The 26,473-nt window shown below is 34.3% G+C and overlaps 1 protein-coding gene across 1 annotated transcript in view; it reads right to left on the bottom strand.

The window, feature by feature from the left end:
* Positions 1 to 26,473, bottom strand: part of HTR2C (5-hydroxytryptamine receptor 2C) — a 443,326-nt gene that overhangs the window by 186,537 nt on the left and 230,316 nt on the right. The window contains exons 3-4 of the mRNA XM_036917246.2: positions 19,931 to 20,044; positions 15,292 to 15,605 (exon numbers count right to left, since the gene is read on the bottom strand). Of these exons, the coding sequence (XP_036773141.2) occupies positions 15,292 to 15,605; positions 19,931 to 19,965 (349 nt within the window). The 5' untranslated portion in view covers positions 19,966 to 20,044. The remainder of the gene's footprint in view (positions 1 to 15,291; positions 15,606 to 19,930; positions 20,045 to 26,473) is intronic.

Below are 26,473 nucleotides of genomic sequence, written 5' to 3'. Positions count from 1 at the left end.
TCTTTGATTGTGAATATAGTACAAAAATTGTGCTTTAAAGTTATATGAGTTAGGATTTTTTGGTATTCTCTACTCACTGTGGTTACGTTATTAATTTCAAATAGATGAGTTCATTTGATAGTGTTCGTAATCCATTTCATATTTTTTCCAATTTTTTCTTTTATTTTTTTAAATATGTAAAACAGCACAGTTTCTAAAGTCAAAATTATACAAAATGTCTATTCAGAGAAGTGTAATTCTTCTACCCTCAACTTTTCTTCTCAGTTCTCACCTTCCCCTTAAATGTAATCAATCTCATTAGTTTCTCATTTATTTATCCTTTATTTCTTTTTTACCAAAATAAGGAAATAGATTTATGTGTATGTTTTGTGTTTTGGCTTTTTCATACATAAAAATAGTATACCCTGTGTCTGTGTCTTCTGCATTTTCTTCTAGTACTTACGTGGTTTAACTTTTTAAAATTGTATTTCTGCTCCATTTAGAGTTTATTTTTCTATTTGGCATATGGTAAAATTTGATTTTTTTTCCAAATAGCTTTATAATTAGCCAATACCATTTCACAGTGATTTGGAATGATACTTTTTTTCATATACTACATATTCATTTGTACTTTGATCTATTTCAGATTTTCTGTCTATTCTCCTTGTTTTTCATGTATGGTCCAGTGATACACTCTCTGAATCAAAAAGGCTTTATAATATGTTTCAATATCTCATAGGGCTAGTTCCCTTTAAAGCTTTCTTGTGTATTTAATTTTCCAAAGGAACTTTAATATCAACTTATCTCACACCAAAAAAAACCCTTTTGGTAAGATGTATCCCAGTTCTTAAACATAAGACCTAAAACTGTAAAACTCCTACAAGAAAGCTTAGGGGAAAATATTCATGACAATTGTCATGGCAATGATTTCATGGATATGACACCAAAAGCACAGGCAACACAAAAACAAACAAATGAGATTATATCAAACTAAAATCCTTCTAACCAGTAGAGAAAATCATCAACAGAGTGAAAAGGTAACCTATGGAATGGGAGAAAATATATACCATATACCTGATAATGGGTTAATCTCCAAAATATATGAGGAACTCTTACAACTCAAGTAAAAAAACTAACCCAATTAAAAAATGAGCAACGCATATGAGTAGATATTTCTCCAAAGATGGTGTACAAATGGGCAATATGCATAGGAATAGATGTTCAGCATCACTAATCATCAGAGAAATGCAGATCAAAACCACAATGAGGTATCACTTCACACCTGACAGGAAGGCTATTATCAAAAAGTCAAAAATAACTAGTGTAAAGAATGTGGAGAAAATTTAACCCTTGTGCACTGTTGGTGGGAATACAATATTGTGCAGCTGCTGTGGAAAACAGTATGGAGGGTCCTCAAAAATTAAAAATAGAACTATCATATGATCCAGCAATCTCACTTCTAGGTATTATTCAAAAGAACTGAAATCAAGATCTTGAAGAGATATTAGCAAGTCTTTTATTCATTGCACCATTATTCACAACAGCTAAAACATGAAAGCTACTTTAATTTCATTGACAGATGAATGGAAAAAGGAAATGTGATATATGTATAAAATGGAATACTATTTAGCTTTAAAACATGAGGAAATTCTGCAATATGTATTAAATATTGATGAAACATGAGGACATTATGCTAAGTGAAATAAGCCAGTCACAGAAAGACAAATACTGCATGATTCCACATATATGAGATATTTGACATAGTCAAATTCATAGAATCAAAGAGTAGAATGGTGGTTGCCAGGAGATAGGAGGAGGGGAAAATAAGTATGTTACTTGGAAAGAGGCGTAAAGTTTCATTCAGTTAAGCAAAATGAATAAGCTCTGGAGATCTGCTGTACAACATTGTATCTATAATTAATAATAACTACACTTAAAAATTTGTTTAGATGTCATGTTATAAATGTTTTTATGACAAAATTTAAGAACAATATAAGAAGTTCGTTATTTTTACTGAGATTGAGTTAAGTGATAAATTAACATAGAAAAAACATTTTTATGTTCTCATCAAAGAAATTACAAAATTTTTCATTTGTTCAAGTTTACTTTTATATCATTTGGGGATGTTTTAAAGTTTTCCTTATATGTGCTGTGCACATTTATTACTCAGTATATTATCTTTTTCTATTTTAAATGGAGGTTTCTACAATTGTGTATGTTAATGCTATTGAATTTTTCATGTTAATGTTTATCCTGCTATCTTACTGAATATCTAATTTTTTTTAGTAGTTTTATCCTTGTTTCTTTAGGGTTTTTGAGATATCAAAGGAAAAGAGATAGTTTTCCTTTTTCAGTTTTTATAGTACTAATTAATTTCTCTTATCTAATTGTATATTGGTTAATTTCTACATTAAATGTTAAATATTAGTGGAAATGCAAGACTTACACATTTTTATCATCTCAGTACAAGTGCCTTAAGTGCCTAGGAATAAATTATTTATATTTCAGAATATTAAGAAAGTACTATAACTTTCTTTTTTTTTAATTAAGGTATCATTGATATCCTATCTTATGTTCAGGTTTCCAATGAGCAACATTATGGTTACTATATTCCCCCCTATTATCAAATCCCCACCACATACCTTATAACAGTCACTGTCCATCAGTATAGTAAGATGCTATAGAATCATTACTTGTCTTCTCTGTGTTATACTGCCCTCCCCGTGCCCCTCCCCCTACATTAGGTGTGCTAATCATAATTCCCCTTTTTCCCCCTTATCCCTCCCTTCCCACCCATCCTCCCCAGTCCCTTTCCCTTTGGTAACTGTTAGTCCATTCTTGGGTTTTGCGCTTCTGCTGCTGTTTTGTTCCTTCAGTTTTTGCTTTGTTCTTATACTCCACATATGAGTGAAATCATTTGGTACTTGTCTTTCTCCACCTGGGTTATTTCACTGAGCATAATACCCTCCAGCTCCATCCATGTTGTTGCAAATGGGAGGATTTGTTTTCTTCTTATGGCTGAATAATATTCCATTGTGTATATGTACCAACTCTTCTTTATCCACTCATCTACTGATGGACACTTAGGATGCTTCCATTTCTTGGCTATTGTAAATAGTGCTGCAATAAACATAGGGGTGCGTATGTCTTTTTCAAACTGGGCTGCTGCATTCTTAGGGTAAGTTTCTAGGAGTGGAATTCCTGGGTCAAATGGTATTTCTATTTTGAGTTTTTTGAGGAATGTCCAAATTGCATTACATAATGGTTGAATTAATTTACATTCCTACCAGCAGTGTAGAAGGGTTCCCCTATTTCCACAACCTCACCAACATTTGCTGTTGTTTGTCTTTTGGATGGTGGCCATCCTAACTGGTGTGAGGTGATATCTCATTGTGGTTTTAATTTGCATTTCTCTGATGATTAGTGACGTGGAGCATCTTTTCATGTGTCTGTTGGCCATCTGAAATTCTTCTTTGGAGACATGTCTGTTCAGGTCCTCTGCCCATATTTTAATTGAGTTATTTGCTTTTTGGGTGTTGAGGCATATGAGCTCTTTACATATTTTGGATGATAACCACTTATTGGATATGTAATTTATGAATATTCTCCCATACTGTAGGATGCACTTTTGTTTTATTGATGGTGTCCTTGGCTGCACAGAAGCTTTTTAGTTTGTTGTAGGCCCACTTGTTCATTTTTGGTTTTGTTTCCCTTGCTCGAGGAGATATGTTCATGAAAAAGTTGCTCATGTTTATGTTCAAGAGAGTTTTGCCTATGTTTCTTCTAAGAGTTTTATGATTTCAATGCTTACATTCAGGTCTTTGATCCATTTTGAGTTTACGTTTGTGTATGGAGTTAGACAGTAATCTAGTTCCATTCTCTTACATATACCTGTCCAGTTTTGCCATCACCAGTTGTTGAAGAGGCTATCCTTTCTCTATTGTATGCTCATGGCTCCTTTATTATATGTTATTTGGCCATATATGTGTGGGTTTATATCTGGACTCTCTATTTTGCTCCATTGATCTATGGCTCTGTTTTTGTGCCAGTACCAAATTGTCTTGATTACTGTGGCTTTGTAGTAGAGCTTGAAGTGGAGGAGCATAATCCCCCATACTTTATTCTTCCTTCTAAGGATTGTTTTGGCTATTTAAGGTCTTTTGTGGCTCCATAATTTTTGGAACTATTTGTTCTAATTCATTGAAGAATGCTGTTGGTATTTTGATAGAGATTGCATTGTATCCATATTTTGCTTTAAGCAGGATGGCCATTTTGATAATATTAATTCTTCTTACCCATGAGCATGGGATGTATTTCCATTTATTCATGTCTTCTTTGATTTCTCTCGAGTGTCTTGTAGTTTTCAGGGTATCGGTCTTTCACTTCCTTGGTTAGGTTTATTCCTAGGTACTTTATTCTTTTTGATGCAATTGTGAATGAAATTATTTCCCTGATTTCTCTTTCTGCTAGTTCATTGTTAGTATATAAGAATACCAGAGATTTCTGTGTATTAATTTTGTATCCTGCAACTTTGCTGAATTCAGATATTAGTTCTAGCACATTTGGAGAGGATTCTTTAGGCCTGTTTATGTACAATATCACGTCATTTGCAAACAGTGACAGTTTAACTTCTTCCTTGACAATCTGGTTATCTTTTATTTATTTGTGTTGTCTGATTGCCATGGCTAGGACCTCCAGAACTATGTTGAATAAAAGTGTGGAGAGTGGGCATCCTTGTCTTTTTCCCAATCTAAAAGGAAAAGCTTTCAGCTTTTCACTGTTAAGTATGATGTTGGCTGTGGGTTTGTCATATATGGCCTTTATTATGTTGAGGCACTTGACCACTATACCCATTTTTTGAGGGTTTTTATCATGAATGGATGTTGAATTTTGTCAAATGCTTTTTCAACATCTATTGAGATGATATTGTAGTTTTTGTCTTTTTGTTGGTGTGGTCTATGATGTTGATGGATTTTCAAATATTGTGCCATCCTTTCATCCCTGGAATAAATTCCACTTGATCATGATGAACGATCTTTTTGATATAGTTTTGAATTTGGTTTGCTCTCATTTTGTTGAGTAAATTTGCATCTATTTTCATCAGTGATATTGGTAGGTAATTTTCTTTTTTTGTGTTGTCTTTATGTGGTTTTGGTATTAGAGTGATGCTGGCTTCATAGAATGAATTTGGAAGCATTCCCTCTTCTTCTACTTTTTGGAAATCTTTAAGGAGGATGGGTATTAGGTCTTCACTAAATGTCTTATAAAATTCAGCGGTGAAGCCATCTGGTATGGGAATTTTGTTTTTGGGTAGTTTTTTGATTACCAATTCAATTTTATTGCTGGTAATTGATTTGTTCAGATTTTCTTTTTCTTCCTAGATCAAACTTAGAAGGTTGTATTTTTCTATAAAGTTGTCCATTTCTTCTAGATTATCTATTTGCTAACATATAATTTTTCATAGTATTTTCTAATAATTCTTTGTATTTCTGTGGGGTCCATCGTGATTTTTCCTTTCTCATTTCTGATTCTGTTTATGTGTGTAGACTCTCATTTTTTGTTGATAAGTCTGGTTAGGGATTTATCTATTTTGTTTATTTTCTCAAAGAACAAGCTCTTGGTTTCATTAATTATTTCTGATGTTTTATTCTTCTCTGATCTTTATTATGTCCCTCCTACTGACTTTGGGCCTCATTTGTTCTTCTTTTTCCAGTTTCATTAATTGTGAATTTAGACTGTTCACCTAGAACTGTTCTAACTTCTTTAAATATGCCTGAATTGCTATATACTTTCCTCTTAAAACTGTCTTCACTGTGTCCCACAGAAGTTGGGGTGTTGAGCTGTCATTTTCATTTGTCTCCATAAATTGCTTGATCTCTGCTTTAATTTGGTCATTAATCCATTGATTATTTAGGAGCATGTTGTTAAGCCTCCATGTGTTTGTGGGTCTTTTTATTTTCTTTGCACTATTTATTTCTAGTTTTATACCTTTGTGATATGAGAAGTTGGTTGATAGAATTTCAATCTTTTTGAGTTTACTGAGGCTCTTTTTGTGGCCTAGTATGTGATCTATTCTTGAAAATATTCAATGTGCACTTGAGAAGAATGTGTATTCTGCTGCTTTTAAGTGGAGTGTTCTGTAGATGTCTGTTACGTCCATCTGTTCTAATGTGTTGTTCAGTGCCTCTGTCTCATTACTTATTTTCTGTCTAGTTGATCTGTCCTTTGGAGTGAGTGGTGTGTTGAAGTCTCCTAAAATGAATGCAATGCATTCTATTTCCCCATTTAATTCTGTTAGTATTTGTTTCACATATTTAGATGCTCCTATATTGAGTGCATATATATTTATAATGGTTATATCCTCTTGTTGGACTGCCCCCTTCATCATTATATAATGTCCTTCTTTGTCTCTTGCTACTTTCTTTGTTTTGAAGTCTATTTTATCTGATACAAGTATTACAACTCCTGCTTTTACTCCCTATTGTTTGCATGAAATATCTTTTTCCATCCCTTCACTTTTAGTCTGTATATGTCTTTGGGTTTGAAGTGAGTCTCTTGCAAGCAGCATATAGATGGGTCTTGTTTTTTTATCCCTACTGTAACTGCATGTCTTTTGATTAGTGCATTCAGACCACTTATATTTAGGGTAAATATCAATTGATATGTACTTATTACCGTTGCAGGCTTTGGATTCATGGTTACCAAAGGTTCAAGGGCAGCTTCTTTACTATCTTACAGTCTAACTTAACTCACTTATTTTTCTATTATAAACACAATGTGAAGATTTATTTTTTCTTCCTTCTTTTTCTTCCTCCTCCACTCTTTATATGTTAGGTGTCATATTCTGTACTCTTTGTGTGTTCCTTGACTGACTTTTTGGGTACGTGATTTAATTTTGCATTTGGTTAGTAATTAATTGGTCTACTTCCTTTACTGTGGTTTATTTTCTCTGGTGACAGCTATTTAGCCTTAGGAGCAGTTCCATCTAGAGCAGTCACTTTAAAATACACTATAGAGATGGTTTGTGGGAGATAAATTCCATCAATTTTTGCTTATCTTGGAATTGTTTAATCCCTCCTTCAAATTTAAATGTTAATCTTGCCAGGTAGAGTATTCTTGGTTTAAGGATCTTCTGTTTCATTGCATTGAATACATCATGCCACTCCCTTCTGTCCTGTAAGGTTACTGCTGAGAAGTCTTATGATAGCCTGATGGATTTTCCTTTGTAGGTGATCTTTTTTCTCTCTCTGGTTGCTTTTAATACTCTGTCCTTGTCCTCGATTTTTGCCATTTTATTTATTATATGTCTTTTGTTGTCTTCCTTGGGTACCTTGTGTTGGGAGATCTGTGCACTTCCATGGCCTGAGAGACTATTTCCTTCCCCAGATTGGGGAAGTTTTCAGCAATTATTTCTTCAAAGACACTTTCTATTCTTTTTCTCTCTCTTCTTCTTCTATTACCCCTATAATGAGAATTGTTTCATTTGGATTGGTCACACAGTTCTCTTAATGTTCTTTCTTTCTTAGAGATACTTTTTCTCTGCCTCAGCTTCTTTGTATTCCTGTTTTGTAGTTTCTATTCCTTATACTGTCTCCTCTATCTCATCTGTTCTGCTTTTAAATCCCTCGATCATATGTTTTTTCAATGTCTCTATCTCCCTCCTGTATTCATCCCTTAGCGCTTGAAGGGTTGAATTTTTCTGGAGCTCAGTTAGCATATTTATGGCTTTTATTTTGATTTCTTTTTCAAGAAGATTGGTGATTTCAGTTTCACTGAGCCCTCTTTATGGTGTTTGAGTGATTTGGGGTTGAACAAGTTTCTTCTGCCTTTTCATAAGCCTATTGGCTAATGAGAAATATTAGGTTTGTGTAGGTGGTGCCCACTAGTAACCAGAAGCTCTGCTCTTTGTAGCTGCCAGCAACTGGAGCAATGGTAGCAGTCACAGGAGAGCAGTGCTGGTGCCTACCCTAAAGAGTGAGCTTTTTTCTGCTTCCCCCTCTGTCAGAGCCAGTGGGCTGCATGCAGGGAGCAGCCTCTGACTAAGCCTGTGTAGTTGCTATAGGCATGGCTGCCCTCTGGCTGGCTTGGCCCGATGGTGGGAGCAGCAGATTTACTTGCAGGTGCTGGCCAGGAGGAAGGAGCGGTATGCTGCTTATCACGGTTGTGGGTCTCACGGCTGCATTGCCAGCCAGGGGGATGGAGCTCCTGAAGCTCCTGAAAGTTCCCCACCTGCTGGGCTGAGTGTGCAGAGATGATTTGGTCTACCTGTTCCTTCTCCTGAGCAGCAAGCTCTGTGTAATCCTTGCCCCTTTAGCAGCCATCTCACTGTTTGGAAGTCTTTCAAAGTGCCCACCTTTCTTTCATCCCAGAGCAGCCGGTTGTGGGAAACTTTTCTCTACAAGCAGCTGGAATCTGTCTCTGACTTTGCTTTTCAACCCCTCTGATCTCCAGAGCATCATGCAATGTGGGTTTGTGCTCCTGGAGTAGATTTCTATGGCTGGGTATATAGCAGTCCTGGGCTTCTACTCCCTCCTTGCTGTGTTTCTCTTCCTTTCGCTGATAAGCTGGGGTGGGGGGAGTCCTTGATTCCTGCCAGGTAGTGGCTTTGTTACTTTCTATCCTTTTCCATGATGTAGGTTTTTCATTCTTCCCCTCACCTTCCACTTTCTATTTTCTTGAATGATTTTTATCAGAAATAGCTGTGAAGTTTGACACAGGCTTTTTCATTCACCATCTTTAGAGATAAATCATATACTTTAAAAATAATAATTTAATGTTAATGTTATAAGTAGAATACTGTGTTAATATTATAATTGCATCAGTGTTGATTATAACATTATTTTTAGCATTAATTATTAATACATATTAACTAGTAATATGTTGACATCACATATTACATATTTTATTAAGGGATTCTGTAATATTGAGCCAACCATAGTGTTACTGGAATTATTCCCACTTGGTCATGGTGTAATATTTTTTAATATGGCATTGGATTCTGTTTGCTAATATTTTATAAAGTATTTCTGTAGTGATAGTCATAAGTGATGTTGGTCTGTAATTTTCCTTCTTTGTAGAGTCTTTATCTGTTTTATGTGTTAAAGCTATGCTTGTTTCATATAAAAATTATAAAGGTTTTCTTTATTTTCAATTCTCTGAAACAATGTATGGAGCATTACAACTATCTGGTCTTGATGGTTTGTATAGAATTCCCCAATGAGATTATCTGGATATGGTGTTTTTTTGTGCAGTAATTACTTGATAGCCTTATTTATTTTTTTCTACTGAAATTTGTATGTTCCTTTCTATACCCTACAAGGTCAATTTTCTTAACCTGGTTTCCCCTGGGTTATTACCTGTTTTTTAAAATATTGTGAATTGATTTGCATATAAATTTACCAACTAATCTCATGACAAAAATTTACTTTGTTTCAATGGTCATTTTGTCATATCTTATTTTGTATATCTATGCTTTTTTCCTTTTTCCTTCTTTAAATTAGAAAGTGATTTTTTAAAAAAATTCTTTTAAAGAACTAAGATTTTTATATATTAATTAGGTATATTGTTTTTCTATTCTCTAATAAATTTCTGCTTTTACCCTTTCTTCTTTTCTCCTTTGTGCTTTCTTTTGGTTTACCATGTATTTCTTTGTCAAAGCTACTTGTTGGGAATATAATTCTTCTGTATACTTTCAATTTTACTGATAAATGTGTTTAGGCTATGAATTTTCCTCTGTTCACTGCTTAAAGTATATTCTATAGATTTTGATATACATTGTTTATGCTATCATATTTCTAAAGAAATCTGTAATTTCAGTTTGCATTTATCCTTTTGACCAAGAGTTGTTTAAAGTTTGTTATAACTTCAAGATGAGATGGTCTAAACTTTTGCTGATAATACTTTCTAGTATTCATCAGAAGTACTTATTTTTTATAATATTTCTACTTCTCTAATATTTTCTTTGTGGTCTAATACAGGATTAATTTTTGTGAGTATTCCGTATGCACTTATGAAGAAGGTATATCTATATATAGATACTCTCTATAAGGGTATAAAGTTCAAAACACATTGATAAGATCTACATCTTTTTTCTTTTTTCTTCAATCTTTCTTGTACTGAGTATGATGTATTAAAATCTCCCATTAGTAAAATGTATCTGTAAATGTAACCTTCCATGTTCTTTATTTTTACCTTTATAAAGGGCATTGTTATGTTATTGGGGCATAGATATTCCTAACTGCAATATCTTAGTTGTTAATTGTGGCTTTTTTCATTAATAAACATCCTTTTTCAAGGTTATTGATTTTTTCCTTGACACTTACTTTGTTAGATCAAGATCACAATTTCTGTTTTCTTATTGTTTCCATTTGCTTGGATTATCTTTGCCTATCCTTTTATATTTAGCCATTATGAATCCCTGGGTTTTAAGGGTTCCTCTTATATATAGCATATATTTGGGTCTTTATTTTTAAGACAAATTGAAAATCTTTTATTTTTAATGGTGAGTTAGGTTTACTCAAATTTATTGCTACTACTGATATATTTGTTTCAACTCTTGTCGTATTACATACATTGTGGCATAATATTGATAGTACTATGGCTTACTGTGTTTCTTCCTCTATTGATTTTTTTTTTACTCTTTTGTTAAATACATTTCTTTTAGTGTTTAGGAAGGTTTGTCTTTTTGTTCTGCTGGTTAACTTTATCTCATGTTAATAGCATGTTTTATTTATATCATGTTTAATGCCCTCAGATCCCTGTTTTCTTATTAAATGAATGACTTTCTAGTTTGCCAGTTTTTTATGGTATCATTAAACTCCCACCTTTTGTTTATAAAAAAATCCCATTAAATTATTCTACTTTCCTCTTCCACTTACCCTTTCTCTTTTCTTACCAATTTTTACTTGCATTGTTTCTAATTTGTTAGAGTAATATAACACATAATATATATCATATAAAATATAACACTATTCTTCTGTCCTTATACCACCTTTATTTTTATTGTAGCTCTAATTAAATATATTAAATACTTATCATCAGTCTTTTAGATGAAATTGTCCCAATTATCCTTTTGTTAGACGAATCACATTAACTATTCAGTTTCTTAAGAGGGACTCAGGGGTTTAAAATTCTCTGCTTTAAAAAAAAATTAAACTTTTCATAAAAAGTTTGGTGGCCATCTTATCTGGATGTAAAATCTTTGTTTCAAACTTTTTTTGAGTTATTTTTTCTATTTCTAAATGTAGCTATAATTTGTATCCAGTAAAAATTCACCCTTTTAAAATTGCACATGAGAATTTATAGTTTTTAAAATTTTGAGAATATACATATTTAAATATATATTTATTTATATATATAATGTATAATATATTTATAAATATAGATAAAATATTTATATGTATTATAAATATACAATATATTTATATGTATTCCTCCCACTTAACCCTTGGAAAATAATGATCTGTTTCTGTCTTCATGGGTTTTACTTTGAAATAGTATCCTACAAATGGTTGCCTTTTTAAAAAATATTGCTTTACTGTTGATTTGATTTTTAAATTTTTGTTAATTGTGAAGCCAGTCTAATTATTTTGCTCTTTTAAACTATTACTTATTTTTGCCTGGAATACCTGAGAATTTTTCTTTATATTTAAAATCTAATGTATGAGATATATCTCAGAGTTGATTGTTCCAGGTCAAATATCTGGTACTGGGTCAGCCTTATCAACAGGTAAATTCAGACTTATTTATGTAAAATCTTCCTGGATTACAGTTTTAAATATTAATTCTGTTCTATTTTTTTATCCTTATGAAGGATTCCTATTATACATACATCTTTCTTGCTGGTCTTCCATTTCAACACTTTCTTTCTGACCCTTTTCACTTCTTTCTTTATTTTATCTCCATTCTCTTTGTTGTTTCCTTCGCTTTCTTCAGTGCTCCTTATCAAGTTTTCACATGAATTGATTCTTATTTAGGCACTTTTAATTTAATTTTCATTTCTGATATGATTTTGTCTTATTTTGTTTTCCTGGATCCAAGCAACTTTTGCTTCATGTTGACCAATTCAATTTTTTTGTCGATTTTTCCTGTTAGTTTTTAGATTTGTACTTTAAGGTATTTTTTCTTATCTTCAAATGCTTGTCTGAGGAAATTAAATTTTGTCTGAAGTATTTTGTTATAGTTTGCTTCTTATTCTTTTTTGGTGAGAATTTTCATCAAATGTTTTTGATTTTCATATTCTGCTTTCTTTTTATAATAGCTTGGTGTATATGAAGTTTGATTGTATTTGTATTTGTATGAACAAGTCTGGCTGTTTGTGGATGGTTTCCAAGATTCCAAGCTCAAGAGCACTATCTTCTCTCCATGTAATCAAGTATGGTTTCTTTACTGGGGGGCTTTTGGGTTATGGTAGGGGACAGTATGAGGGAGGGTTGATGGGTCCTTACATGTTGACATTTTTGTCTTGTAAGGTGATAAATTTTCTCCTCTTGCTTTTTCCCTTCAATGTGCATTTTTTTCAGAAGTTACCTCTCCTTACTTTTTAAAACCTTTTTCTTCCTCAAAAGAGTTCCTTTTCCAAGACCACTCTTTTGTGTCCTGTGCACACTTCTAACTCACTTCCCTAAAGGCTGAGCTTCCAGAAAAACTTTTTGGAATCTTCATACTTGGGGTAGACTTTCTCCCTTGTGAAGATTTTAGACTAATCTTAGGCTTCCTACTGGTTTTCCTCTTCTCTCTTTCATGTAGCTTTTCCAGGACAGCCCTTCCTCTACACAGTAGCATGTGGTGGGGGTCTAATACTAGTATATTGTGATCTGCTGTTTATTTTTCTGCTTATAGATAATTTGGAACCTGACGTTCTCCACATTTGGTGATGTTATTGTGTAGTTTTATTTGTTTTTGTCTTTATTGTTGGGGAGAGGGGAATGGATGTATTAGATTTGTATTTAGGCTGATACCATTATTTGACCACCCATATATGTTTTAAGAAAGAAACTGGCAAAATGAAATAGATACAAGATAAAGTATACATTCTAAAACACATTCATTACAATAATCTTTTCTTACATAATTTTGGAGCTATATTTTCTTACATAATTTTGGAGCCATAAAGAGGTAAAATGCTCACTGAGCAAGTAAAATACTTATGCTCTGAGGTTAATGCATCATTGAAACTCAATAGGATAAGAAAAGCATATTTTCTGGGAACACTGTTTATAAAATGTCTATGTTTTAAGATAACCTATTACCATTGTGTATATAGAAGAGGAAATAATTTTCAAGTTCCGTGAGAGACTATTTTCTAAATGCAGTGATCTTCTTTTAGGATTTGAGAACTAGATGCACTTTCAATATTACTCCTTCTAGTCTAACTCCATTAGAAACTCCAGGGAACAGGGAGTCTATTTCACTCCTTTGTGAGATGAGCATATGGGAAATTAAATTCAAACTGAGTTCACCAATTTTCTAGTAATGATACTTTGTATTTTTGTATAACTGATTTTGTTAGGAAGAAAAATAGACATGAACCGAGTGGAGGGAGAATAAGGCCAGTAAAGCACAGTAAAAGGGACTCAAATAGTTAACCAGATAAAACCAGACATCCAGAAAGGACTCACAGAATTAATGAGTTAATTAGTTGAAGTTCCAAAGGCCAGGAACAACTTGGAATGTCCAGATATTCCCCAGATAAAAACAAGTATCCAAATACACAGTCCATGTCTTCACTGTGTCAATTAGATCATGCCATTGTAAAATCTACTTAGCCTGAAAAAGGCCCAGTTTATGCTTTAACCTAACCTATATGCTGTTTTTTTCCTCTTCTGCCCCTTAATCAAGTAACTTTGTAACCACAGCAGAAGACAGACCCCAGAAGTGTAAATAAACCTATGTGGATAAAGAATGCTGGGATCCTGGACCAACAGTCACCTAAATAACCCTATTCTTAAGACAAAACCTCAAAAGAATTATGTATCACCTGTATACATCATGCCTTATACTGATTCCTACCCAAAAAGCCCTATAAAACCCCAGACCCTTAACTCTTAGGGGTGCCTCTTCTCTGAGGTTGCTCATACTCCCCTTTCTTAGACTGTGTACCTTTTTGCCTTAAATAAACTTCTCACCACTGCTCAACTTATGTTTTGTCTGTCTGCTCTTCCAGTGGTGTCTTTGTTACTTCACTATTTCATTCTATTCTACAGGTGTAAGAACAAGTCTTCACTCTGTCTCTGTCCTACTTCAGATATCAGATATTTAGGGAGGGGTCACTGACAGCTCTGATTTGGGCTTGCAAGTTCCTGTCACCTGGGTGACCTGGACAGTACTGCAGCTGTGTGATCCTGCTCTTTAGTGGTCTGCCTGAAAATCTCCTTTCTTTGCTTTGGGAAATCCTCAGAACATAATCTCACTACATGCAGTGTTCTATGGCTGCCCAAAATCCTGGGGTGGTAGGGACTTAATACCCACACCATGAAGATCTAAGTGGACACTGGACACTAGGTGACACTGGCTTTAGGAGTCGTCATGGGAAGTGCCTCATGCCGATCAGGAGTTCAATGAGTTTCCCTTTTATCTCTGTTTTTCATTAGTCTCTACTGCCTGCAAGGCAGCTGCCATTCCATGCTATTCTTGCTTTAATGAATTCCTTCCTCACCTTGTATTCTGACTCCCCTGCATCTCTGAACCGAATTTCTCCCCAACAAATCTGACTGTTCTTTATAAATATCAGGCAGAAACAAAACTTAGGATAAAATGAATAGGGCAGGCAAGGAGATGGCAGAAAATCAAAAGAACAATTAAAACCCTTTACAAAATTACAATTAGTTATCCCGTCTCCTTGTAAAAACATGACTTGTTGACTACATGAAGAAAAGCTACTACTGAGTGTTTATGTGCCAAGCACTTAGTCTGCAAACATTTCAAAAGATTGTTTGAAGTATGTTTATTAAAAATGATGAGCCTCTTTTTCCTTCTTTGTATAAGAGATGGTACTAGGTATGTGTACTGCCCAGAAAACAGGGAGGGGGCATGTATCCGTCAGTGTCCCATTCTGTACATTGTAAGGCTACTAATAATTGTTTTATTATGTATGTATTGTTTTAATGTAAAATATCTGCTTTACTTTTTGAAGACTCTGTTACTTATTTAATAAATATGAGACACATATCCAATTCCTTCTGTTACACAATTCCTTTTTTCTTTACTTTCCAAATGATACAAATAAAATAATTTACTTTCTGAGTGTTTACTATGGTACCTGACACAATTTTGTGACATAATCTGATTGAAAATTAATAAAATTGTACTTACCATAAAGGATTGCAAGCAGAGACAGTGGCATGACAAGTAGTCCCACTAGCATATCAGCAATTGCTAGGGACATTAAGAAGTAGTTGGTGGCATTGTGCAGTTTCTTTTCCAAGCTTACTGCCATGATAACGAGAATGTTGCCACCTATTGTCAGGATTATTATTATGACGATGGAAAGTGCTGGCCAGTTTTGTACCCCGTCTGGGAATTTGAAGCGTCCACCATCGGAGGTATTGAAAATGTCAGTTACTATAGCTGTAACTGGGCTCACAGAAATTTCGCATTGCCAAACCAATAGGCCAATTAGGTGCACACTGAAAGTTAAGAAAAAAAACAGAATCAGATACATATTATATGGCTTATGCCTAATAAATTACTTATACAAAACAATTACTTTTCCTTCAACGATCATTATCATCATCATCATCTCTTCTACTGTCTTAATTAAACCTCAGTATTTCTTCTTTCTATACAAAGAATGCTAACGTTTAGTAAGTGTTTATTATGAGTCAGACACTTAGTTTATGGAAATAGATCTGCAAAATCATTCAGTCTCATACAACAGCCTCATGAGGTCAGTACTGATTTATATCCATTATGTAGATGAGGAGACTGAGGTTCAGAGAGGTTAGGTAACTTTCTCAAGGCAATACAGCCAGTAAGTGCCAGGGGCAGGGTCTATACTTAGGTCCCAGTGATTTCAAAGCCTGTGTTTTAAACTTTTACTCTATACAAGCAATCTGAATTATTCATTTGAATGAATATTAATTCTTAATATTCATAATTTCTTAATATCTTATAAAATTTCCTTCTACCTGACACTCTCCCCATTTCTGTCCTACATTTTCTGGGTCCTGTTCTAGGCTAGAAAATGATATGTGGTAATGATTAATTCCTGGGGGTTTGCTGCTTTTCCTATGCTGGAAACAAAATCTCTTGTTATTTAAAATGTACATTTGTCTTTATGCTACTTGGGTAGATTCTACTAGTAGGAATTTCAGGCCAGGTGGTAGACTAATGCAAGAAAAATAGACATGGTTATGTTTTGCACATTCTAAGTTAATTTCCCCTGATGGTGATATGAGATTTATTCAGGTTATACATATTAAGTATCTTCTAGAAATGTAAGTTCTTAACGTGTCTAATAAATTAATATGTATTTTCATTAATAAAACAGACAAGCATATTCAATATTTCCTGATTAAAAGCAAGAGTTATTATCTGTGAATGACTGTCGTTTTATGTGTATTCTATGTTCAGTAATAATTATTTAATGACTATGAAGCAGCTACATGTAGTGGTTGGTAAAGCCTGGTATTATAGAGGAGAATATTTACTGGTACAATATGTGTTAAACAATTTTCTTTGCAAGACAACTGAGGTAAGATTCTTTCTGGAATTAGTGAGATGGAACACATGACATTTCAACATCCAAGTCTGAGTTTTCCATGTAAATGCTTTTATTTCATTATCTCATTAACTTGTTCTTTGAGCAAAAAATATTATCTCCATACAGGGAGAACATATGTGTGATTTGATTGACTTATCACTTCTTGCCAATCACCAGAGAAATTTATGGTAGTAAAGCTAGATGATTATCATGATCATATCAGATCTTTAATATTATATATATATGCCATACTTCCTGAAGCAAAACTGGAACACTTAGCCTGAAAAATTATTGGCATTATTTAAACTTAAGTAAAAATATTATAATAATTTTCTAACAAAAAATTATTTCCCTTAATATCTTATTAATATACTTTTATGTCTTTTAAGGTAATGAAGAAGTCATGACAATATTTTGACTTTCTCATTCTACAAGGAATAGAAAACTAGTACTTCAGACATTTAGCTTAAAATTACTTCTTTATTAGTCAAAGCTACCTGATATTCTTAGCCACCTGGAAGGGGATGACATATGTAGCAACTTCTATCAAAAAAAAAGTAATCAATAAATTCTTTCAAATGCTAGCTGTATTATTTTCCTGCAACATAAAAAAGTAAGCTAAAGTTATACATCATTCAAAAAATCTATATCACAATTAATCTTTGATTAATGTAAGTGAAAATTATTGAAACAAAAGATCAAATAAATAGAAGCAAGTAATTTGCTTTCAGCTTTGATTGTTCTGTCACTGTGTTGCATTTGGCATGAGGCCAATGTTCTGCCTACATCACCTCAATCTTTTTTTTTTGACCAGTCACCTAAACTCTAAGAACTTCAATTTCCTCATGTGTACAATGAGGATAATCTCTATCACATGATTCTTGTGAAACTTAAATGCTATATGAAAAGTCCTGAAAATAGTAACTGTTGTAAATGTTGGAGCTTACCTTCTTTCCGCCTTCAAAATTAAACCAAAGTATTTTAAGGTAACTATACCCCAACTCATATATTTCAAAATGTGTGAAGAATTTAAGTCCTGACTTTATATCTATTTATGCAGAACTGGGCTCAGACAGTAATTTTACATCTGGAATCTTTTCTGACTTAGCTGATGAAAAAATGTGTCCTTCTGGCATTTAGAAATTTTTTTTCTGGTTTAAATTAGCTGATGATCATCTCAAGTAGTTTTACAAGATTTTATGCCCACAATAAAATGCTACACCTTCAGTTGTCAGATACAGAAGGACCAAGTATTTGTCCTTAAGCCCAGAGATTAAGGTCCTAACAGAATATGCAGTCTGTTAGGACCTTAAACTTCAAGTTCTAAGTAAGTAAATTGTAGAAACCTCTAAGCCCTTTTATATTTCTCTATAAATGGTAGAGATATGCAGGATAAAACTGTATATAACTAAAAAATATGAAACTATGGATAATAATGATTTTTATAATTTGAGTATCTTAGAACTTTGGGGTTAAAAAAATATTTCAAGTAGTCATCTTGCCTCTCTCTACTGGTCAGATATAATTTTATTTTTTATTAAAGAGTACATGAGACAAATTCTGAATTATTGAGAAAGCTTGTGGAATCTAAATATATCTGTTGTGAACCAGAAAGTAAAGTATTGGTACTGGGAAAGATCCTGAAAGGGTATTTATTTCAGTTGTCTGATTTCAATTCAATCTAATAAACTGTTACTGAGTACTACTTATAGGCAAACTTTTATGATTCTCATTGCAGTTCAATCCTATTCTCTGCAGTTTTGTAATAAAAAATTTGCTGTATTATAATTAAACCTAATTTCTAATATTTATATGCTTAGTGAAATATATACAGTCCTTTTACAAAAGAGGAGTAATTCAGGTCTTGCTCCTAAAGCTCATGCTGTTTGCTATTAAACCCAGAGAAGTCTCATAAAATATGTACACACACAAAAATAATCACAATTTTTCTCTGAACAATGCAACTAATTTATTCATTGTTACTAAACTTTTAATGAAGATACGATTTTACATTCTTAATAGATAAGCAAAAAGATAATTTGATTCAAAAGTCTGAGTACATTTTCAATCTACTGAATTTCTGCATGGCATATGGCAATAGGCATTATTAAAAGAGATGAATGGTCCCTTGTTTCTTTTAATAGAATGGAAAAATCAATAGGTATTTCTTACTTTCATACCAGAATTATTTGTTGTTCTTTAAAGTAGCCCTATATTTTGGTATATGGATGAATGACTACATACTGAGCTGGCACAGGTGCACAGAGTAGGAAATTTGTCCTTTCATTTTCCCATACCTGAATCTTCTTTTCCCTTCTTTATCACTTCCCTTCACCTGTCCCCTTTCCTGTCTGCTCTAGTTCTCTTGGAATCATGCATCCTTGAGACTATCATCACCACAACGTACAATGACATCCAAGGTGGGCTACAGCGGCACATATTACAGAGTGTTGATGCACTTTATATCTACACTAATTCTGTGAACTTTTTCCTGTGGGCTCTTTTATAGGAATCAGAGGAGGCTGTGTAGGAGCGAGGCCATTCAAGTCTTCTCTATGATCAGTGTTTACAGAGCAATGGGTCTTTTTTCATGCCCCGTTTGTTAGAGCATAGGTTTAGAAGAAACCAACGCAACATTTTACTAAGTTAAGAAGAACACATATTTGGATTAGATCATATTTAGACTTACTCAATACTTGAATACAATTCTCTTTTTATCCCTTCATGTTACATTCTATTGATGCTCCTGGGTCACTTTCTCAAGACTTCTGAGGATGGCACTGTTTTCCTCTGTGCAGCTGTATCTCCCAATCCCTACTCCCTGACTTCTGACCTATTCCTTTGCAATCTCACCATTGTTCATAAAAACAGAGGCTTACAAAGATATTTTATTCTCTTGCCTATTCAGTTCATGCAGGAAAGAAAAGGAAAGAACCTTTCTCATTTCTACATTTTAATCTGGAGAAAGCCACCATGAACATTGGAATTATTTTTGAACTGAGGATATTATTACCATATTACTTGTTTGAATATATGAGCCCTTGTGTTCAACTGGAGTCCAAATTATTGGGGTCTTTTTACATTTATTATTTTTGAATAGGAAGTACCCATGAAATCAGTCTATTGGAATACAAGTCACTTGGGCAGACTGAGGCAAATATAGCTGAATGATCATGTAAAAGTTTTTAACAATTTCAAAAAAGCTAACATAAAAAGTTATTTTTTAAAAATAATAAGTAACATCCTTACAGGAATGAATGCACTGTTTTCCTTAGGTTCACCATGACTGCTTCAGTCTGAAACAACCAAAGTTTAAAATTGACAAGAGGAAATTAACATACTGGATTCACAATGCCATCTTTTCTGGGGAGAGAAAAGAAAGAAAAAGGAAGTTAGAAATCCAAATAACTTGCATAACAAGCAATTAAATAACTTAGATGTACTTGTTAATGATAAGAAACAATCAATACTAAATTTATCAAACAGGTAAGGATGTTATGTCTACAAGTGATAAAAAATGGCAAAGAGAATAGATTTTTCATTTCCCAATATACCACCATCATAGCTTTTCTAAAATTTCTTGTATACACTTTATTTATATGGGGTTTCTACTAAATCCCTCCCCCACCCACCCCAGTTGGGGTACACATAGCTTCAAATCATTATTTTGAGAAAGAAATTAAGAATAAGTGCTTTTTAATTTGCACACTGTTGGGGGGAAATTTTTTGGTCTAATAATTATGTAGTGTGTATAAGGTAAAAAGGGTTCATCTTATAGGAACCTGGAAAACTAGAAGTTTGAATCATTTCTATAAAGTGAACTTATTTTGTACAATTTCTAGTTTTCTAACTGGAACAATCTGCATTTACATAGATAACTTTATTTACACTTTTACATTAACCAACAATATTCTCCAGAGGGCAGCAACAAGTTTATACCAAAATAAATGAGTTGATCAAGTTTACTATATTAAATATAGCAACCACTGTATGTACCAGCTAGTTAGTAATCAACAGACAGTATGTTATAGTCAGGCACATGGAATAATGCTGGAAATTGCAAACAAAAAGTCAGTTGCACTAGATGATCGAAACAAAAATCTTTACTTTCTTGTATTGATTAAGACGTGACAATACATCTTCAAAGGTCCTAGGAAAGAAAAACAAAAACTGTCCAAAGAACTTATCAAAGAATTTCAGAGTGAATACCTTTGATTTCTGTAGTCTATTTTTCAAGGAGCTTTCTGTTACATTAAAAACCTCACCAAACATTTACATAGCAGCTTATTTACCACTTACCACTCACTGTAATTCAGTATGCTAAAATGTTGGCCAGAAGTAGACTGGATACAAATTTGCTGAGAATCTTTGCTGTGCTCCTTGTGGAAATGACATCTTTACAGAGTGGTACATGTCACTATCAATCTTTACATTGACATTGAAGAAGTACTCAGTGTGTATTCTCATGATTAGCATGGAGACCCTGTGGTTATTTTGCACAGATTTTAAACTAGGAATAGAGTGACTAAAGCTTTCTGTTCCCCATCGTGCCTTTCCTTTTTATCTTCTACTTTAGGATTTTGTTTATACTCCAGACACCAAACACCCAACTGCATCATTTCCTGGGATCACAAGCTATTACAAGATTCAGGATAGTGATGTAAAATTTGAATTCAGTGTGGTGTCACTGTGAAAAATTTAGGTGTGTGTGCATGTGATGGGAGTGGGGAGAGGGAGAATGGGATGAGAGAGAGAAAAAAAATAGCTTGAGAACATGGAGTAACATTGAAAGATCATCTGTTTTGCCTCATTTAAAAATATTTTCAAGGAGTATAATAAAACTGTCAATAATCTTTTTTTTAGTGTTTACTAGCTTCTTTTAGAAATTTGGAAATAAAATTTGCTAGAATAAATTCCACCTCCCTATGTTTTCCATCTCATTTAATAGACTTATTTTCATCACCCTACCTACAAATTTAACTATTCATTTTTAAAAAATTTTTATTTTGGTATCATTAATCTACAATTACATGAAGGACATTATGTTTACTAGGCTCCCCCCTTCACCAAGTCCCCCCCACATCCCCGTTCACAGTCACTGTCCACCAACATAGTAAGATGCTGTAAAATCACTACTTGTCTTCTCTGTGTTGCAGAGCCCTCCCCATGCCCCCCCTACACTATACATGCTAACCGTAATGCCCACTTTCTTTTTTTCCCATCCTTATCCCTCCCTTCCCACCCGTCCTCCCCAGTCCCTTTCCCTTTGGTAACTGTTAGTCCATTCTTGGGTTCTGTGCTTCTGCTGCTGTTTTGTTCCTTCAGTTTTCTTTTGTTCTTATACTCCACAGATGAGTGAAATCATTTGGTACTTATCTTTCTCTGCCTGGCTTATTTCACTGAGCATAATACACTCTAGCTCCATCCATGTTGTTGCGAATGGTAGGATCTGTTTTTTTCTTATGGCTGAGTAATATTCCATTGTGCATATGTACCACATCTTCTTTATCCATTCATCTACTGATGGACATTTACGTTGCTTCCATATTTTGCCTATTGTAAATAGTGCAGCGATAAACATAGGGGTGCATCTGTCTTTTTCAAACTGGAGTGCTGCATTCTTGGGGTAAATTCCTGGAAGTGGAATTACTGGGTCAAATGGTATTTCTATTTTGAGCATTTTGAGGAACCTACATACGGCTTTCCACAATGGTTGAACTAATTTACATTCCCACCAGCAGTGTAGGAGGGTTCCCCTTTCTCCACAACCTTGCCAACATTTGCTGTTGTTTGTCTTTTGGATGGTATCCATCCTTACTGGTGTGAGGTGTTATCTCATTGTGGTTTTAATTTGCATTTCTCTGATGACAAGCGATGTGGAGCATCTTTTCATGTGTCTGTTGGCCATCTGAATTTCTTCTTTAGAGAACTGTCTATTCAGCTCCTCTGCCCATTTTTTAATTGGATTATTTGCTTTTTGTTTGTGGAGGTGTGTGAGCTCTTTGTATATTTTGGTTGTCAACCTTTTATCGGATCTGTCATTTACGAATATATTCTCCCATACTGTAGGATACCTTTTTGTTCTATTGATGGTGTCCTTTGCTGTACAGAAGATTTTCAGCTTGATATAGTTCCATTTGTTCATTTTTGCGTTTGTTTCCCTTGCCTGGGGAGATATGTTCAAGAAGAGGTCACTCATGTTTATGTCTAAGAGATTTTTGCCTATGTTTTTTTCTAAGAGTTTTATGGTTTCGTGAATTACATTCAAGTCTTTGATCCATTTGGAATTTACTTTTGTGTATGGGGTTAGACAGTGATCCAGTTTCATTCTCTTACATGTAGCTGTCCAGTTTTGCCAGCACCATCTGTTGAAGAGACTGTCATTTCCCCATTGTATGTCCATGGCCCCTTTATTGAATATTAGTTGACAATATATGTTTGGGTTAATGTTTGGAGTCTGTATTCTGTTCCATTGGTCTGTGGCTCTGTTCTTGTGCCAGTACCAAATTGTCTTGATTACTGTGGCTTTGTAGTAGAGCTTGAAGTTGGGGAGTGAGATCCCCCCCCCACTTTATTCTTCCTTCTCAGGATTGCTTTAGCTATTCGGGGTCTTTGGTGTTTCCATATGAATTTTTGAACTATTTGTTCCAGTTCATTGAAGAATGCTGTTGGAAGTTTGATAGGAATTGCATCAAATCTGTATATTGCTTTGGGCAGGATGGCCATTTTGACGATATTAATTCTTCCTAGCCAGGAGCATGGGATGAGTTTCTATTTGTTAGTGACCTCTTTCATTTCTCTTAAGAGTGTCATTTAGTTTTCAGGGTATAGGTCTTTCACATCCTTGGTTAGGTTTATTCCTAGGTATTTTATTCTTTTTGATGCTATTGTAAATGGAAATGTTTTCCTGATTTCTCTTTCTATTAGTTTATTGTTAGTGTACAGGAAAGCTACAGATTTCTGTGTGTTAATTTTGTATCCTGTAACTTTGCTGAATTCTGATATTAGCTCTAGTAGTTTTGGAGTGGAGTCTTTAGGGTTTTTTATGTACAATATCATGTTATCTGCAAATAGTGACAGTTTGACCTCTTCTTTACCAATCTGGATTCCTTATATTTCTTTGTTTTGTCTAATTGACGTGGCTAGGACCTCCAGTACAATGTTGAATAACAGTGGGGAGAGTGGGCATCCCTGTCTTGTTCCCAATCACAGAGGGAAAGCTTTCAGCTTCTCGCTGTTCGGTATGATGTTGGCTGTGGGTTTATCATATATGGCCTTTATTATGTTGTGGTACTTGCCCTCTATACCCATTTTGTTGAGAGTTTTTATCATGAATAGATGTTGAATTTTATCGAATGCTTTTTCAGCATCTATGGAGATGATCATGTGGTTTTTGTCTTTCTTTTTGTTGATGTGGTGGATGATGTTGATGGACTTTCGAATGTTGTACCATCCTTGCATCCCTGGGATGAATCCCACTTGGTCATGGTGTATGATTCTTTTGATGTATTTTTGAAATCGGTTTGCTAATATTTTGTTGAGTATTTTTGCATCTACGTTCATCAGGGATATTGGTCTGTAGTTTTCTTTTTTGGTGGGGTCTTTTCCCGGTTTTGGTATTAGGGTGATGTTGGCTTCATAGAATGAGTTTGAGAGTATTCCCTCCTCTTCTACTTTTTGGAAAACGTTAAGGAGAATGGGTATTATGCCTTCTCTGTATGTCTGATAAAATTCCGAGGTAAATCCATCTGGCCCGGGGGTTTTGTTCTTTGGTAGTTTTTTGATTACCGCTTCAATTTCGTTGCTGGTAATTGGTCTGTTTAGATTTTCTGTTTCTTTCTGGGTCAGTCTTGGAAAGTTGTATTTTTCTAGGAAGTTGTCCATTTCTCCTAGGTTTCCCAGCTTGTTAGCATATAGGTTTTCATAGTACTCTCTAATAATTCTTTGTATTTCTGTGGGGTCCGTCGTGATTTTTCCTTTCTCGTTTCTGATTCTGTTGATTTGTGTTGATTCTCTTTTCCTCTTAATAAGTCTGGCTAGAGGTTTATCTATTTTGTTCATTTTCTCGAAGAACCAGCTCTTGGTTTCATTGATTTTTGCTATTGTTTTATTCTTCTCAATTTTATTTATTTCTTCTCTGATCTTTATTGTGCCCCTCCTTCTGCTGACCTTAGGCCTCATTTGTTCTTCTTTTTCCAATTTCCATAATTATGACATTAGACCATTCATTTGGGATTGTTCTTCCTTCTTTACATTTGCCTGGATTGCTATATACTTTCCTCTTAAGACTGCTTTTGCTGTATCCCACAGTAGTTGGGGCTTTGTGTTGTTGTTGTCGGTTGTTTCCATATATTGCTGGATCTCCATTTTGATTTGGTCATTGATCCATTGATTATTTAGGAGTGTGTTGTTGAGCCTCCATGTGTTTGTGAGCCTTTTTGCTTTCTTTGTACAGTTTATTTCTAGTTTTATCCCTTTGTGGTCTGAAAAGTTGGTTGGTAGGATTTCAATCTTTTGGAATTTACTGAGGCTCTTTTTGTGGCCTAGTATGTGGTCTATACTGGAGACTGTTCCATGTGTACTTGAGAAGAATGTGTATCCTGTTGCTTTTGGATGTAGAGTTCTGTAGATGTCTATTAGGTCCATCTGTTCTAGTGTGTTGTTCAGTGCCTCTGTGTCCTTACTTATTTTCTGTCTGGTGGATCTGTCCTTTGGAGTGAGTGGTGTGTTGAAGTCTCCTAGAATGAATGCATTGCATTCTATTTCCCCCCTTAGTTCTGTTAGTATTTGTTTCAGGTATGTTGGTGCTCCTGTATTGGGTGCATATATATTTATAATGGTTATATCCTCTTGTTGGACTGAGCCCTTTATCATTATGTAATGTCCTTCTTTGTCTTTTGTTAGTTTCTTTATTTTGAAGTCTGTTTTGTCTGATACCAGAATTGCAACACCTGCTTTCTTCTCTCTGTTGTTTGCATGAAATATCTTTTTCCATCCCTTGACTTTAAGTCTGTGCATGTCTTTGGGTTTGAGGTGAGTCTCTTATAAGCAGCATATGGATGGTTCTTGTTTTTTTATCCATTCTATTACTCTGTGTCTTTTGATTGGTGCATTCAGTCCATTTACATTTAGGGTGATTATTGAAAGGTATGTACTTATTGCCATTGCAGGCTTTAAGTTTGTGGTTACCAAAGGTTCAAAGTTAGCTTCTTTACTATCTTACTGTCTAACTTAACTTGCTTATTGAGCTATTATAAACACGGTCTGAAGATTCTTTATTTCTCTCCCTTCTTATTCCTCCTTCTCCCTTCTTCATATGTTGGGTATTTTGTTCAGTGCTCTTTTTAGGAGTGCTCCCATCTAGAGCAGTCCCTGTAGGATGCCCTGTAGAGGTGGTTTGTGGGAGGCAAATTCCCTCAACTTTTGCTTGTCTGGGAATTGTTTGATCCCTCCTTCATATTTAAATGATAATCTTGCTGGATACAGTAGTCTTGGTTCGAGGCCCTTCTGTTTCATTGCATTAAGTATATCATGCCATTCTCTTCTGGCCTGTAGGGTTTCTGTTGAGAAGTCTGATGATAGCCTCATGGGTTTTCCTTTGTAGGTGATCTTTTTTTCTCTTTGGCTACCTTTAATACTTTGTCCTTGTCTTTGATCTTTGCCGTTTTAATTATTATGTGTCTTGGTGTTGCCCTCCTTGGATCCCTTGTCATGGGAGTTCTGTGTACCTCTGTGGTCTGAGAGGCCATTTCCTCCCCTAGTTTGGGGAAGTTTTCATCATTATATATTTCG

The sequence above is a fragment of the Manis pentadactyla genome, chromosome X, assembly GCF_030020395.1.
Source record: "Manis pentadactyla isolate mManPen7 chromosome X, mManPen7.hap1, whole genome shotgun sequence".
NCBI lineage: Eukaryota > Metazoa > Chordata > Mammalia > Pholidota > Manidae > Manis > Manis pentadactyla.
Note: the sequence above shows the minus strand (reverse complement) of the source record. Positions and strands in the feature narration are given on the sequence as shown.